The 17,304-nt window shown below is 35.7% G+C and overlaps 2 protein-coding genes across 2 annotated transcripts in view; one reads left to right on the forward strand and one right to left on the reverse strand.

Annotated features, from left to right (window-relative positions):
* Positions 1-31: 31 nt before the first annotated feature.
* Positions 32-4,730, forward strand: zmat5 (zinc finger, matrin-type 5). The gene is made up of 6 exons (XM_014003741.1): positions 32-130; positions 1,069-1,225; positions 2,095-2,154; positions 2,245-2,325; positions 2,484-2,592; positions 2,681-4,730. The coding sequence occupies exons 2-6, from the start codon at positions 1,099-1,101 to the stop codon at positions 2,826-2,828; spliced, it is 525 nt and encodes a 174-aa protein (XP_013859195.1). The 5' UTR covers positions 32-130; positions 1,069-1,098; the 3' UTR covers positions 2,829-4,730.
* A 5,113-nt stretch (positions 4,731-9,843) lies between these two features.
* Positions 9,844-17,304, reverse strand: part of cabp7b (calcium binding protein 7b) — a 22,289-nt gene continuing 14,828 nt past the window's right edge. Inside the window, exons 2-5 of the mRNA XM_014003743.1 lie at positions 12,822-12,965; positions 12,554-12,666; positions 11,495-11,642; positions 9,844-11,394 (exon numbers count right to left, since the gene is read on the reverse strand). Coding sequence (XP_013859197.1) covers positions 11,267-11,394; positions 11,495-11,642; positions 12,554-12,666; positions 12,822-12,965 — 533 coding nt within the window. The 3' untranslated portion in view covers positions 9,844-11,266. The remainder of the gene's footprint in view (positions 11,395-11,494; positions 11,643-12,553; positions 12,667-12,821; positions 12,966-17,304) is intronic.

The following is a 17,304-nucleotide window of genomic DNA, read 5'->3' on the forward strand; positions in this document are numbered from 1 at the left end:
TCCGGTTCTGCCATCAGAATACGGAAGTTCGACTTATGTTTTTATTTTGAACTGTTTACGAACTACAGAAGAAGATAGCAGAGAGGAGGACTACAATTTTTTTTCCCGTGGTAAACTTCACACACACAAGGTAATGTAATGTGCAAGTTTGTTTTATTCATTTCGATTAAAAACAAAAATTTCAATACAACAAAAATGTATTTTGGCATCCCAGCAAGCATGGTGCTACCTCAAACTCTGTTCAAAATCAAGTTCCCCTCAGTTCATGATATTTTTTACGAGCTTATTGGTTCTCTAATAAACAATCTGTAGCCTGTCCCCGAGATTTAAGAATACAGCAACAAACAAGCACCAAGATCAATTCAAAATAAAACGGGGGAGCATGGGAACCTAGCAAGCAAGATGCAACTTTATTAAATTATGTTAAATGTAATGGATAAACTTCTAGCTCTAGCTAATTTGCACTCTGTGTTCATAGTTGAGCTTTTAAAGGAAACCACTAACCACTACTACAAAAGCCAAACTTCTAATTGCACACTCCTTTACTCTTTCCTTTACCTTCAAGACTGGAGGATAGCTGAGCTTAAACAAGAGACATTTAGCAATTCACATCCTCATTTTAAAGAAGCCTTTTTAAATTTGACATTTGCATCATTTGTCTATAGTTTTGTGACAATCTAGCAGTCTTTCACACAGTCTCTCGCTGATAACAATCACTCTGTTGAAGACAGATAATAAATGTGCCTCAGAAGCAGAAAAGGCTTTTGCAAAGATTGAAAGCTCCTCCTATACGGCTCTTTTCTTCTCCAGATGGATTTTTAGGAACTGAGACATCTTTTAAAGCACAGACACGGCCTTGTTTTAGGAAGAATGGGTAGAAGGATGGAGGAGAGAGAAGCTTTAGTTTGGGTGTGGTGCTTTTAAGTGTGTGTTTTGTGGGAAAAGGAGGATGTGTTTTGTTGACAAACGTGTGTAGTCCCTCAACATTGCACTTTACAAAACCCTGTGTAGTTAGCTCCCAGAACAGTTTTGTTATGGTCTGATCATTTTCTTTTTGCTGTCTTAAAGGGGGACGCCTCAGTTCTGTGAGTCCACACCATGGGGAAGAGGTATTACTGTGACTACTGTGATCGATCCTTTCAGGACAACATGCATAACAGAAAGAAACATCTGAATGGTGTTCAGCATCACAGGGCGAAAAAAGCCTGGTTTGACCAATTTAGAGGTGAGACTCGCAATTCTTGCATAGAAAAGTCGGTGAAATGAAACCACCTTCTGTTTGTAATGATGTAATATAAAATTATCAAATAGATCAGCTTTATTTAACAACCAAAACTGACCAAAACACCTTACAATAAAATCCTTAAGATATGATTAGCTTAAAACATAAATGTGTCAAAACACATTATATTATTATTGTTTGAATTTATTTTTGGGAAAAAGAGACAGATATAATAAGATTTTTTATTTATTTTTTTTGTTCCTGTCATTTAATTTATGACCAGTGTTTTTAAATTATTATTATTTTTTTGTTTTTAATGAATGAATGAATAAGTCATGAAAGAATTAAAAGGAGACCTTCAGAAGATCTAAGACAACTAGAATGTTTTTAAAAGCAGATTAATTGTAATAAACCTTCAAGTGCCAAAATAGTTTTTAAATAATTTTTGTATTTAACAGGAAGCCATTAGAGAGACGCTAACACAGGAGTGTTACAGGCTCTTTTCCTGCTAGTTGGCAGCAGAATACTGAACCAGCTACAGCCTAAAGAATAAATGTTTTCCGTTTTAAGTGGGATGCCAGTTCTACAGAAGTGGCCAAGAAATCATGTTGGACTCATCATTTAACTGAAGAAAGAAGCCTTTCAGCATTTCACCTTTAATACAATTAAGAATAGATGCAACCGATGTGGAGTCATTTGGATTAAAAGGCATAAAAATCTGTGTATGCGTGTATTTTTGTTGACCTATGACCCTGTAGAGGAGCTAATTTTAAGGATTTTTATGACTTTTTGATTGGCTTCTTTAATGTATATATTTATAGTGATTGTAAACCATCGTCGTCACGTAGTTTTATATAATTTTTTTTTTACAGATTCTGCAGCTGTTCTCTTGGATGAACAAATAAAGAAACCCTGCAGGTTTCTCCAGAAAGGTAACAAAATAGTTGTACAAAATCTTTATTTATGATCCATAACGTTACGTTTCTAACCGTTTTGAAATTTATTAATTTTTTTCCCTCCAGGAATTTGTGGTTTTGGTTCAAACTGCAAATTTTCTCACATGTCTGAAGAAGAGCAATACAACATAAGGAGACAGTTGGAAGGTATGCTGTAACCAGAAGATGGTGCTATTCCCCACCCCATTCTGGAATTTTTGACTAATGTCTTGTAAAACCTTTATTTTACTGTAACGTCAACATTGAACTCACAAATTCTCCCAAGACTGCTGTATGTTGTGAAACTTATTATTCTATTTCTTTAGAGGACAAACGACACGAAGAAGACTCTGAGGACAGAATAGTGTTTGGGCGAAGTGTAGAAGAATGGCTCTTGAAAAGGGAGAAGAGGCGAGCTGCTCTCAGTAAAAAAGGGTACTCGTGTTCATTTTTTTTTCACCACTCGTACCGACACACTTAGCATGCCTAATCAGGGTTTTTGTTCATTTATTTAATTCTGCAGAGATCTCGCTACTAAGGAAGACACAGAAGAGGCTGAAACAGAATGTGAGATACCTCAGCAGCTCCTCTCCGTCTCTGACCTCCCACCTTCGCTTTTACCTCCTCCTCCCGGTGGATGGAGAGTCAAAGTGAGCAGTGAATGGGGCTGAGAGGCGTTTTATTCTCGTGTTCAAAATGATTTTAAGTGGCTAATTTGTCTGGCATCAAAAGAACAGCGTGATTTAGAGATGGTTTTGTGTTTATGTTTGAAGTTTTGACTGTTTTTAGACTGAAATTTTGTAATTTTGTTTTTGAATAAAACAAAAATATGTTTCCGTTAGCATCCCCCCAGAAACATTTTAGTTTGATGCACATTTTTTGATAAAAGCTCTGTGACAATCCAGACGTCACCAGCTGACACTTATCAGGATGTGTTGGTGAATTCAATCAGCGGTCGTTTGTCCTTGAAGTGAGACTTCTCTCAGGACGTTTTAAAGGTTAAGTGTCACATTGTGCCCGAAGGACTGGGTTATGGCTGAGCAGATGGAAAGAATTGCTCCTTTTATTTTGTTCTTCTGGCGCCTCACCGAGGGTTTCCCTGACCTCCTGATCTCATATTTCTGGCTCAGCCGCTAGAGAAAGTGTTTTTCTCTTTCAAAATGGTAAAGATGGTGAGCTTGGGTTCAGGATTGATCTAATTTCTGTTTTTACTTTAAATATAGGGATGTTTATGCATGTATTTATTTATTCGCATTAGATGGTCATTAATCTTACTCCCTGTGACCCTGGATGAATGAATGCGTATAGAACATAAACAGATGGATGTTTTACATTTTTTAAAGCCATTTAAAAGAGCTTTGTGGGGGAAAAAGTATAACCAATACTTTGTTTTAAAAATCTGTTTAAAAGGCCTCTGGAGAAATTTAAAGTTTATGTCTAACAGGACCAATGAGCTAACAGCTTGTCCAAATCCAGCTAAATCTGCCTTCGAACAGCTCCAACCTCCAAAATGAGTTGTTTTAAGACGGTGAAATCTGTCATGGCAGTGGGTCTGCTTGGACTGTATTGTAAAGCTAATAATGGCTTGTTTGTGCAGACCCACTGCCAAATCAGCTCCTCCTAAAACATCTTTGATTTTCAAAATTTCATAGCGGTCCATGCAAACTTAATTATTTAAATGTAAAAGTATAAGAAGTGCTCCAGTTTGCTTGTTTCAATGTGAAACATTCAAAGAAATCAAGTGTTGAATTTACTTATAATTTAAGTCAACTGGTTCCACTAAACTGATTTAAGTAAGTGTAAAACATTATTTTAAAGAAAATGAGTTAAGTTGCTTTACTTTTACTCAGCCTCATCAAATAAATTCAACATTTCATTTTTAGAGTGAAAAAAAGGAAGTCTAACATTTTCTCTTTGCCCATCTGAATCCGGGCCTCATAATTTCATCATCATTACAAGATTTATTCTCATTTTCAAGGCAATGTGAGAAGAACCTCCTTGTGAGCTGAATATATCCTGGCACAGATGCTGCGTATGATTATACATGACTGAGCTGTTTTTAAAAAGTCACGTCCATGTTTGCTCACCTGGTAGGAATGATTAAAGGGGGGATATTTTTGTAGTTCATTTCTGATAAGGTTTTTTAATAAAGTGTTATTTGAGTTCATTGTTTGTTCCAAATAAAGACTTAAAGTGCGTGACATGTATTATGCAACGTGGCTGTGTCAACAGAAAATGTAATGTGCAAGCAAGCAGAACTGGAAGGAGCTGGTAAGAACTGATCAAAACTATCGATCCACAGATATGCTAAAAAGTTTTCAGTGAAAAACATGTTTTGTACTTTTCCATTTGTCCAAGATGCACCTCACTCCAGCAACAGGTTTTCATTGGTTCCTGACGTGCCATAGTAACTGTGAAATGATTTGTTGCTTTCTGTGTGATGTCATCTCTATGTGTGTAAATAAAATACAGATTACGACCACAAAGGTCAGAACTTCTTTTTGACTTCTCTGAACAACAACTCAGATAAGTGATAAGAACTTCTCCTTTGCAAAGTGTATCTCTAACTCACATTCTGGTCTCTGTTGTCAGTTTTTAATGTTCGGTCCGGGATGTTGTGTGTATTTTTGAGTTGCCAGGTCAGAAAACACCGAACAATTTCTAAACCACAATCAAGTAACTATGATACCTTGTTCTGAAAATCTTGTGTTTATCAAAAATAAATTTGACTTCACATCACAGTCTATCTAAACACCTTGAAACTCGACTCTGTCTCTTTAAGAACCTCCTACCATTTCCGACACTCCCACTTCAGCACGTCTTCACAGCAATGCTTTGGGGGAGGGATGCTCTGTGGGGCCGGAGCTCGGCTGCAGACTGAGCTCCAGGGAGGAGCTTTGTACGAAAAGGCGGTGCTTTGTAGTGTTTAGGCAGCTCCACATGTCTACCATAGGAGATTCAAGGATTTCTCAAACAAGCATGAACGAGTCAAAGCAACTCTGTTTTGGATGAGAGACTGACGTTATAACATGACAACTAAAAAAAATGTCAATTTTGTGTAATTTAGTCATTTATTTATTTGTTTATTAGTGGATTTGACACGGACGATGCACACAGAATAAGTCTGTAAGCGATGCGCTGCACAAATAGTATGTAGCTACGGTTAATTTGCTACTCCAGGCCCTGGTTGGGCATTTCTAAACGTTAAAATACACAATTTATACAACAAAATACACCAAGAATACCTACCTATTCTGCCTACATGTTGCAACCTTCAAATTCATATTGTATTGTATGCATTAAAATGCATACAATTTATAAATCGGATACAATTAAAAACAAATGTTTTCCTCTTTACAAATTCATAAACAGCTTTGCAACCTCCAAATTTATATAAATATCTGTGCACAACCTCGGTACCTCTCCATCCTCACACATTCAGCCAACATACTAAAAATTGTAGCTATAATATTAACTCACAATACAGTCCCACACAGACTTTTTCATTAAATCTGAGTATTAGAAATGATCACATCTTTGGTTTTCCTTTAGCCAAGATTTAGTCATGTGGACAAACTTTTTTAAGTTCAGGTGTAGCTTTTCCTTGCGGGGGCAATAAGTTCCATAATGTACTTTGGTATGAAAAAGTTGTCTGACCAAACGAGGTTCTACATGAGGGAGTTATACCATTGTATTGTAATAATCCTCTGTGATCCTGTAGCTGTTTTACCTTTGTATAAATGAACTAAATGGATCAGGTGCTTAGTGATACATTTAAAAAGTGATGCAAAAACATCCATCTTCTTCAAAAGTGGAGCGATAGAATTTAAATTTACAGGAGCTTGTTTTGCATGTTTTTCAACTCTGATGAAAAGCAACAAACCTTCTCTTGAGGTCCACAGAGAGCTTCTTTGTTCATGCCACCGCCTTCCTCCAACAGCTTGTGTTTGACACATCTCTGTTCTTTAAATAAAACCGAGCGCCCACTCACCTCCGACTGTGATGACACCGACTGAACCCACCTGATTTCACTCTAAAACTACCACTAATGCTTCAGCTTTAATGTCTACTTTTGCCTCTATATGTGGAATTGGAACAATTTATTCTAACAAATATATTACATATTTTGCGTTCTTTTTAATCATGCAACATTTAGAGCTTCAGTGAAAATAATCTTATGTCTTTGCTTGCATCCATGCAGAAAGAGTAATAATGTAACTGGGTTTTTTTGTTTACAGCAGATTTTTTAAAAATAAAGATTTATAATTCAAATAATCAAATTCTGGCTTTGTTGTTAAACAGTGCCACTTTTCATAGATGCTAAACACAAAAGGATACATTAGAGCAATCTTTGAAATGAATGAGACAGGCAGTGAAAAAGGCGACTGATGATAAAGAAAATCATCCCAAATTCTGACTCATCTGAACGTTTGATTTTGTTAAAACAAAGATTTCTATTCTGTTTTGTAATATCTAGAACCCTGAATATATCTAGATATTTTTACAAATGGTAAAGTGTACATGTTTTGCCATTAAAAGATGCAGTTTTAGGTTCTCATGTCCATTTATTAGTCAGAACAGAGCTCGACAGCAGCTTGGTTTTGTTTTATTGCACTTGTTTTTATTGGACGACATGCATCTCGACACCGCTTACAATAGTGCTTAACTGATGCAGTGACCTTTACAGTAAAATCAAAGCAAAAACCAAATAGTGCAGATCATTGTGTAGACGTTAAAACCACTGATCTAGTCTCACAGTTGGATGGCACAACATTTACTACCTGGAAGGTTTAGACCTTCCTTTAAGGGGAAAGAAAGACAGATGATTACACATCTGTCATCTCATTTTCAGAATTAGTTTAGGTTCAAATTGATTTAATAAAAGTAAAAAAAGCACTTTATGAGACTTTCTGGACTTCAAAAAGTTGCGTTTTTGAAACTGCGAAACAAACAAAAGGCACAAAAACAAGAAAAGATCCACATTCCAAAGAAAAATTCTAACATTTAAGACAATTTGACGACAAAGTTGTACTCATTATTCAATTAAAACACCTTAACATAGAATAGGACAATATTTGCTAACACAGTGTGTCTTGAGACAAGATTTGGCACAGTGACTATATTTTACATCCATATAGATTTCCATATCTTACATGATATGTTCACATGAAGAGGTAAAGCGATTACATCAAATGCTACATGAGTTAAAATGTCTGTTTTATTGCCAGAGTGATTCTTCTCGTCCCACACTATTCCTTCGTGACATGGAGCTTTGATAAACTTCAATAGAAAAAGAAATCATTTGGTCAAATTTGTCACATTTGACAAATATTTGTCAAAAAACAAAAACATTCATTAAAAATTAATCACAGCCTTGTACACAAACCTGCGTATCTGAATGTTCATTCAGCCAGAAAACTATACATCGAACGCATGATTTATTTATTTTTTCGCATTTTTTTGTTGGTTTATACAAAAAATATGCAGATATCCATAACAAAAATAACAAAGATTTAATGCTTCACTCGTTCAAGTAAGAAAATATAAACATGTTATAATTTTAAATTACATGTCATTTTGGTGGGCCATGTAAAAGCCAGAAAAACAACATTTTTTTTCATGATATGTTAGAGTATTGTTCACAGCATACTGCAAAGTATTTGATATTGTTTGCACGTTCACAAAAAAATGACATTTACAATAAAATGTCAAATACTGAGACTTTTTTTACATTTTTTTGCAATAATCACTTTACAAATTGCATAATTATTTGAACACGTACTTCAAAAGTTGATCTCACTCACATTGAACACATTTATTTCTTGTACATGCAAGTGTGCCATAAGAGTTACTTCATCTGCTATAAATATTACATTATACATAGATTTGTCTAAATACTAATCTATTTATTCTAAGCTTGTTTAGCTGATTCTGCAGCTAAAGCGATGTTTACTGTCCAGCTTTTTGACTCAATTTGTTGCAGATGCACAGATCTGAAATATGCAGCTCAGTTTTTGCACGTGTTTCATGTATTGCAGGCAGAATTTGAGCAAAGAAATATGTTTATTGGTCAAATGATCAGCTGTTATCTTTGAATCTGGTCTTTTACAGACACTCCCATGCTATCATTTCATGTTTCTTTGAGAGGTTTAGCGATTCTTTTTCTCATCTATTTCAGAGTTTTTCGGCTCAGCTTGTTCTTCACCCGGCAGTGATTCACATTTCAGCTGATGATACACCTGTTTGATTGAGAAAGCAATCTCAGTCAGGAACACTCGATGCGAGCTTTAAACCAGTGTGATTATTTTCAGGAACCTGAGCCCCGTTCAGTGGATTGTTTTTTGTGTTTTGTTCTTCCTGACATGCTGACAAGCACATTGCACGTGATTTGGGATAACAGCCTGAGTCTGCAAGTCTCCAAATCACCCTCATTTCAGCGTCCTGCCATCGTTTACGTGTTTGTTCCACTCCCTCGGTTTTTGCACTTCTCAATATAAAACACCACTTTACAACCAGACTACCCATTTAAACTATTACTTTACACTTTAAAATACTCAAAAGACACATTTCAAACATTGAAGCTGACTCAGTATTTGGCAAGAAGTTGAAACAATAAAGTAGTTTTGAACTTTTGAAGTAGGTTTTGTGGAAAGCTTATGAACAGTAAATATTTTACCTGTTCTAGATCCCTCTATGAAAAATCACAGTTTAGGAAATTTGGTTTGAGACCAAAGTGGATTTCTGTTGTCTCGTTTTAAAACTCTTTTTTTATTTTATCAGTTTCATATCACATGGTTATTTGCATAAAATGTTAAGACAGCATAATTAGCTGGAGCATTTCTGGTACATGCTGGAGCACTTTGAACAGAATTTTGTGATATTTTTGTCTGAATAACTGTGTAATAGAAAAATGTTGCATCTGTATAAACTGCTGTAAAATATTTGAGTGTTTTTAGACTTTAAAGACTGCAGCTGTCCACCTTGGTCTTAGCTTTGATTGGACCTGTCATTAGCTTGTTAATTTGATCAGAATTAAATTTGATTTCTCCAAACTGAGATTGTTCAAAGAGCTGTTGACAAGCAGGACATTAATTGTTCATAGCCTTTCACTTAGATGTGACCAGTCTATGAATGTTCTTTTAGTTGTTTGACTTGTTATACTCATTTATAATGTAATACTAATGCAAATTACGTTTACATTGAGTGAGCTGCACAGGACATTTGTAGGAAATCAAAACTGAGAAATTACATTCAGTTTAAGGAAAAGTGTCAGCCTGAACACTGTGTAAAACTAAGTTTGTGGGTTTTTTACCTTAATGTGGTGGAAGATGAAAATCATTTTGTTCTTTACTGTCCTCTGTATTCTGATTTAAGATATTCTCTATTTGAATGTATAAATAGATGTAATGCAGATGGATTTTGGTTATCTAATGTTAGTTGGATGTATGATGGGGACACTTTTGCATATGTTATTTTTGTCTGTGAAGCTTGGGAAAGAAGTCAATCAATCAATCAATCAATCAATCAATCAATCAATCAATCAATCAATCAATCAATCAATCAATCAATCAATCAATCAATCAATCANTCAATCAATCAATCAATCAATCAATCAATCAATCAATCAATCAATCATCAATCAATCAATCAATCAATCAATCAATCAGTCAATCAATCAATCAATCAATCAATCAATCAATCAATCAATCAATCAATCAATCAATCAATCAATCAATCAATCAATCAATCAATCAATCCCAAAGTTCCTGACAAACCCAAGGCAAACAGTAAGTTAAAGACCGCAGATAAATTTAGACACTATTTGACATGAAACAGGTCACTGTTGGTACTTTTTAAAATAAAATTCTGAAACCCTAAAGCAGTTAATTAATGATTTATAAGCCTGAAATAATAACCTGATTATTAACTGTGCATTCATTCTTTATGAGGGTAGTGTTGTTGTAAAGAGGTTCAAACACTCAGGTCTTCCATTCAGATTAGCTTTAGATGGTTTCTCTTAGATAAAACACAAATTCACAAACACGAAATGTAACACTTTTGATTCTTTTCTTTCATAGTTTTTGGAAAGTTGCATCTGATACTGTTCACATAATTTTGTTTTGTTGGCGCAACTTATTTATAAAATTAAATGGTTAATTATTGTATTTTTTAACATATAATTTTCATAGATGAGCTGTAATTAATAATTGAATTGATATGTATTTTACTTTTATCATCTGTCATATATTTTGAATATTTTCATTGTATTATGTGTACGTATTTTTAACGATGGACCCCAGGAAGAGTAGCTGGGTGTAAGGCCCAGCTGATGGGGATCCTAAACAATAAACAATAATGTGCCTAACAAGCACCTTTCAGAGTGTGTTGATGTGATGTCATGACAAGTTATTAATGACAAAAAATGTCAACATTATGACAGCTTTACAGGTGAAATGATCTGAATTTATGTACAAAATGTAAGCGTAAAAGATTTGCTCTATGTTGTGATCTTTTATTCCTACACTGGCTAACAGGAAGCAATAATCAGGGCTAATTATTTCTGACTAATTATTTCTTATCTTGTGTTTGGGATTAAAGAAGGCTGATTTGTTGAAAGAGAAAGTGAGCCAGTATGATAATCAGGATAACAAGTAAGAGATAAAATGCATCAGAATGCATCCTTAATTTAACAGCTAATGATTTTAAATTGAAAATTACAAATATAACCTTTGTTTTGCTTGATCGCAATCATTTGATCTTTTTTTTTTGGTGCATTACATATAGAAAAGTTCTCAATACTCATAAATCACTTTCTGAGCTCTAAAATTTTAAATTCCTGCTTGTTTTTTTAGTTATGTTTCTGACACTAATCAGCCCTTGACCTATCTTTCTATCATTCTTTTTGTCATCGTAAGATACATAATCTCACACAAAACCACAATATGACATCATTTCATCCTGTATTGTAGAAAGAAGCTCTGATGTTATTGTCATGGGTGTCAAGTGTGAAGAAAACCAAAAAATTAGAACACATTTTGGTTAACATTTGTTCATTTTTTTTTTCATTTTCCCATCCATAGATCTTCTTTGTCCTGCTGGTGCAATTTATTTACTTCATACCTCTCCGGAGCATTTGATTTGCTGCAATGAGCATGACGCTGATGATAAATGCAATAGCGAAGGCACAAATCAGGCTTTTACGCACACACGTGTGCTTTTCCTGCTGCGTGGGGCTCGCTGTGGAGAGATTTACAGACGAAAACATTAGCACAGCTGTGAGTCTCAACAAAGCTTTAACGTGTCGGGGTGCATGAGAAGGCTTTTTAACCAAACGTACTGTCGATGTCCACGTGAGACTCTGGACTGTTCAGGTGGTTTTCTTCAGTCATGATGATGTGCTCGATGTCCTTCATAGTGAGATGGTCGCGGAACGTGTCGTACAGCAGCCTCTTTAACTCGTCCACTGTCAGTTTCTGCATGTCGCACTGTAAGAGAAACCAAGAATGGTTTAATGAGAAAAGGAAAAAAAAGCTTCTCTTCAGTTTCACTCCAACATTTTTATGTTTTCTATTTGAATTTGCCATCATAAACCTCCAAAAGACAACTGAAATTTTGCTTCCAACAATGAATCTGCCACATGGATTTGAGACTGCATGTTTAAATGCTCTTACTGAATTAAAAAAAACTCACAAGAACAGACATAAACAATTTAATATTAATTTAATAACCAAATAAATGCAATTAAGACAAATTCTGCATTTATTCATTGATATTTTTTGAAGTGTAGCTGGGTGGAAAGTTATGACTAATCAAAATTTTACCTATGATAGAAACATTATTGGAAAACCTCAGTTTAGAAAAATACTGTTTCTTTATGATCAGACTGATGAGCTAATGGCTAGTCTATGTTGGGCGAAGACTGACCTTTACAATGTGAAAATGTTAGGATATTCCTGCTGACATGGCCTCAGATTCAAGGCTGTAGGAAGTATGGGTGTGGAGGGTGCTGCAACACCTCTTTGATGAATGCCAGAACAAATGCACATTCAAACGCAAAATAATTAATAGCAATTAATTAATTCTGCTGTTTGCACTTGTAAAAACACAGTAAACAGCTGGAAATGTAAAGGTCTATAAATTACTATAAATTACCTTTTGAATTAAATTAGAGTTGTTCTTTGATCGTAGACACATTCAGACTAGCTGTTAGCTCACCAGTCCTGTCAGGATTAAACTTTGTTTCTCCAAACTGAGGTCTTACAACAGGAATTACTGCCTCATCGAAACTTAATGCCCTGCTGGTGGTGTAGCTTGACAAGGTTATCTGAAAACTTTGTTTAACTGACAATAACACTGAGTTATTGCTGCTTAAATGATGACTAATGACAGCAGCTACCTTCCAAAACACTGAATCAAAGTCCGCTCCGTGGAATTTATCAGGCATCCCGGCAGCCGACAGCTTAGGGCCGAGCAAGGTGACAAACTCTTCAAAGCCAACTTGGCCGTCACCTGATGGAACGAGAGGCGCAAACATGTCACCGTGGGGGAGGGGAGAGAGAGAGAGAGAGAGAGAGAGAGAGAGAGAGAGAGAGAGAGAGNGAGAGAGAGAGAGAGAGAGAGAGAGAGAGAGAGAGAGAGAGAGAGAGAGAGAGAGAGAGATGTACCATCCATGTCCAGTCTTTGGATGATGACCTCCAGCTCCACCTCATTCGGCATGTAGCCCAGAGAGCGCATGGCCATTCCCAACTCCTGCTTTGAGATAAAGCCATTCCCATCTCTGTCAAATACCTTGAAAGCTTCACGGATCTCTGTGGGAAAGAAAAAAAAAGTTATCACTTAAACTGTGCTTTTAGTCTTTCAATGCTTTTGTGGAGAATTCAATGGGTTTTGGTCAGAACTTGATGGTCCTTTCTGTCTGAAAAGCAAAAGTGCACTTTGTGACTTTTTTACAAGCTCCAGATCATTTTAACAAAGCAAAATGGTTCATTGTGAGTAAACCGCACACATCATGCAAGATTAAAATGCACACCAGTGCCACAAAGTGCCACAGAACCATGGTCTACAGCAAGTGAACTCCTTGTCAATCAAACATTTTTAGTTTTTTTTAAGCCTTCAGAGCAAGGTAAAAGTACAAAGGAACTAAACTAGGAAGAGAAAGTTATACTGTGATTAAACAGAATTGAGCTTGTTAACAAAAATAAAAAGAAGAAGGGAAAAGATAAATCTTTGTATGATTATAACATTGCAGGTCTATTTCAATGACGTATAGGATATAAATTTAAATGTCAGTATCATTACTGCAAAAAACAAAACATTGTGACAAAATGTTGAGAATTTTACAGCTTGATTAAAACATATTGACGTAATTTGCTCTAAAAAGATGCACATGCCTTTATGAAACAGTTTTAAAATTTTTTATATTAATCAAAACAAATCAAACACAAAGATTATGAATGTTGCTTTCCATACGAAATTGTTTTATTTTATCTTTTACCCACGTTTAAAAAAGCACACTCTCTTCACCAGTATGACCGTTTCATTTGAGCAGAAAGCTGTGAGCCGGTTTGTGTTTGTAATTAACAGCAGATTTAGTAAATTTTCATTTGGCTCCTGTCCTCACTCTGCATCAGAGTATTCTGTTTGATGTCGAGGGGGTGGGGGTGGGGGGGGCAGAGTTACATATCAAAACGCACAACGGACGTCAGTGCTTCTTTTTGATGCAGATCCTCAAACAAACAAGCTGATTCAAGAATGGCTGAGCGTCCGTTTGATAAAGCAAGAATTTCAATTAATTTAAACTCTATCATCTACACACCAGTGCATGAATTAGTCATGAAAATGAACAAGAAGCTAACACAGAGAAGAAAGGGGAAAAAAAACCTGATCAAAATTTGTATAAACTATTAGAATGATTAAATAAACAACTAAAGGCCTTGCATTTCTTGAAGGAATACTCGCCCGCCACCACATTTCATGTCATGAGTTTTAGGCTGACATCATTTTATGTTGAGAGATGATGAAGTTATAACTGTTGTGGTCAAACATTTTCTTACAATACTGTGAGACGGGTCACGCTCAAAGTATGTGCTGAGAATGTCTCTTACTTACTTACACGTCAAATTTTAGCTCAGTGTCAGTAAAACCCGCTGAATTATAGTCATTTTTGTGTTTTCTAAGGTCCGTTAGCTGAGGCAACCTTGAAGCTCGTCCTTTCCTAAATTTATGTTTATAAAAATACGTTTTGCATCATAATGCTGAGAACCTGCATCCTAATTTTGAGCACACGAGCTTTAGGCTGGTCGTTCTTATTCAGAGAATAGACTTTGAGCTGAAATTTTAATTTAAACAAATTATAGAATTGTATTTTTTCATCCCAATTGCTCAAAAACATGGGCTGTGTCTTAATTCATGGGTTGCAGCCACATTTGTCGGTCGTTTACGTCACAGCTCCAACAAAACCCTGAAAATGTAGACTGCATCTGAGTATCCTACGTGGCCAGTGGTAAAATTCATTGTGTTGTGAGTAAATTAAACAGAAAAAACATAGACATCTTAGAATTTTTGTTACATTTTATGGCTGAGTATTTATTTCTCTAGTTTTTTGTGTGTGGATTTTTGAAATTTATCATGGGCCGAAGAATGCAAGGCAAACAACTTAGCAGAAGACGCTTTTGATGCAATATATAAAAATAAAGGGAAACTATTTAGACAAGAAGAAACACCTGCAGGAAATACAAGAGGAAACAGGTGTGCAGGAGTGGGGCTGGAGGCAAGACAGCAGGGCAGAGATACACAGGGGAACACAGAAACGGCTGCGTTTCCATTGCAAATGTGCGCAAAACTTTGTCGATATTCTAATGTCGAAAAACACAATTTCGCAATTGCGGTGTTTCCATTACGTAAGAAATGCTATTAAAATTACATGTGCATAAGTTTGCTCTCACGATAGTCATTACAAACATGGCAGCAATGGATGTAAACACATTGCCTATTGCTATCACGACACTAGCGCTCATCATCAGAGGAGACGTCGGCGTCTTATCGAGGCTTTCCAGCGACAAACTCCTTATACTTGGGAGTGTCTATGTATGCGGTGTTTTTTGGGAAATTGTAGTCGGTGAATTTACCACTTTCTTTTACTACTTCGGTGATTTTTACTTCCTGTTATCTTCTTCTTCGTTGTCTTTTTTGCAAATAGAAACAGCCGGTTCTTGATCACGTGACTCCTGCGATGCGAAAAAAGTGTTTCCATTGCAGTTTTGCCAAACACATCAATTTCAATATGGCCGAAAAACCACCTGATCCTAGCGCAAAAACATTTTGTCGAAAAACTTAATTTTATTTCCAAAATTGACGTGTTTCCATTGAGCAAAATTGTTTTCGACATTTTAATTTGCGCATTTTCATGGTCAATGGAAACGCAGCTACTAGAAAAACTAAATCAAAAAGACAGATCGTGACATAAAATGCAGTTACAAGTACGGACACTGAAGTTTTCTGTAGACTAGACCATCTCATTTCACAGCTGTTTATGCAGACGACATGAGCAACCAATGGCCCACGTTGGCCGCGGTCAACCCATGAACAGAGACAAAGCCAACGTTTGTTTTTATGCTTATAAGGTTCTACTAATCCAAAATAGTAGTGGTGTCCCAATACCAGTATGTTTACAAGTACTCGTACAAAATGCTATAATACTTTGAACCGATACCAATAACAGTATTAATATTGGGATAATGGTGCTGATACTCCACTGAATGTGTTACAGTTTATATTTCAAGTGAAAAGTTTGTCAGCTCCATGTTTAAAAAATGTTTTAAAGGGGACATATAACATATTTTTAAGCGTCTTGCCTTCAGTGGCGAGTGCTAAATATTTGAGCCTCAGATAAATGATGAAACGTCAACGTGAGCCAAAACAATTAGTCATCTGTTTTTTAATCATATTATCTGCTTGGCTATTGCTTATTAAACATTCATTAGTTAAATTGTGTTTATGTTGAGAACTCATCTGCACACACAATCTAATTGTGCCAACACATTTAGCAATGTGAGCACACAAGTGGGCAAGAGCAGCCCATTTGTCTTGTGTACATGAATTACAGCAGTTTATTAGTGATAGACTGTAGATTGTGGTTTAAATGGTGTCAGTCTGAAATTATATGATATATAACAAAAAAGATCAAGAGGAAAGTAAATTGAGATCCTTGTGGTCAGGCGACATGGTCTTTACCATTCTTTGACATATCAGGTACAACATATTTGTCTAAATTACAGCCTTGCGCCTCCGCTTGAGTTTTTCTTATCTTCCCTCGGCACCATCCTAGATTCAGTGTCGCGACCTCTGGTGCCGAGGACAAATAATGAATTCACTGAGCCACCTGAGCAGCGGCTGGACTACTGATGCTTTTCACTAGAATATTTTAAAAAAAGTTTGCCTTTGATTCAACCTTTCTATCCAGAAATATCTCATCATGTTTCCTCCCTTGTTTGTTGTTAAATGTTGAGGACACATGTTTAAGTAAATGTACAAGGAGATTGGACAATTTTAGTCAGCTGCAAAATAAAAAAAATATTAAAAAGCACATTCACACAAACATGGGCAACAACAGTAATACCTTTTTTACCTTCAGCAGCAGGCGGTAATAAGTGTGAATGCACTTTTATGAAACTTGAAGAAGACCAATGCAATCTGGAAATGCCTGCTTTAAAACAAGCGCAAATAATTGCAAAATGAAAAAATAAGTAAAGGCTACAGAACAGGGAAATACCAAACTGAAACGATGTCTTGGATCAGTGAATCAAAGTAGCCTTGTGCTGTGTGGAGCTGTTATCTAAAGTCAAGGTGATGATTTTTTTCTGTTGTGTGCTAATTTGAAGAAAATCATGTCAGCACTTTTCCCTGAGCTGCAAAAAATGAAGGTCTGAAGGACAAAAAAACCCTCCCGGAAAACAAGAAACAAGAAAGTAATCCTTCTATACTAGAGAAATGAAAAATAAAAATAAAATAGTCTACAAAATAAAATATACAAGTCATGTATCTAATAACCAGTGATAAATTTACTGCAGAGCTGTGAGGAAAAATAATCAAAGAGAAATCCAAAAAGTGGATGAGTTTAAATATCTGGGAGTCATTTTAGATCCCCCC

This window comes from Austrofundulus limnaeus, unplaced genomic scaffold (genome assembly GCF_001266775.1).
Source record: "Austrofundulus limnaeus strain Quisiro unplaced genomic scaffold, Austrofundulus_limnaeus-1.0 Scaffold20, whole genome shotgun sequence".
Taxonomy (NCBI): Eukaryota; Metazoa; Chordata; class Actinopteri; order Cyprinodontiformes; family Rivulidae; genus Austrofundulus; species Austrofundulus limnaeus.

What these genes read in the sequence shown, in the direction of transcription:
- zmat5 (XM_014003741.1), top strand. Translation starts at nt 1,099, where the DNA reads ATGGGGAAGAGGTATTACTGTGACTACTGTGATCGATCCTTTCAGGAC. An exon ending in CATAAGGAGACAGTTGGAAG is followed by an intron (nt 2,326 to 2,483) that starts GTATGCTGTAAC and finishes CTATTTCTTTAG; the next exon opens with AGGACAAACGACACGAAGAA. An exon ending in GCTGCTCTCAGTAAAAAAGG is followed by an intron (nt 2,593 to 2,680) that starts GTACTCGTGTTC and finishes TTAATTCTGCAG; the next exon opens with AGATCTCGCTACTAAGGAAG.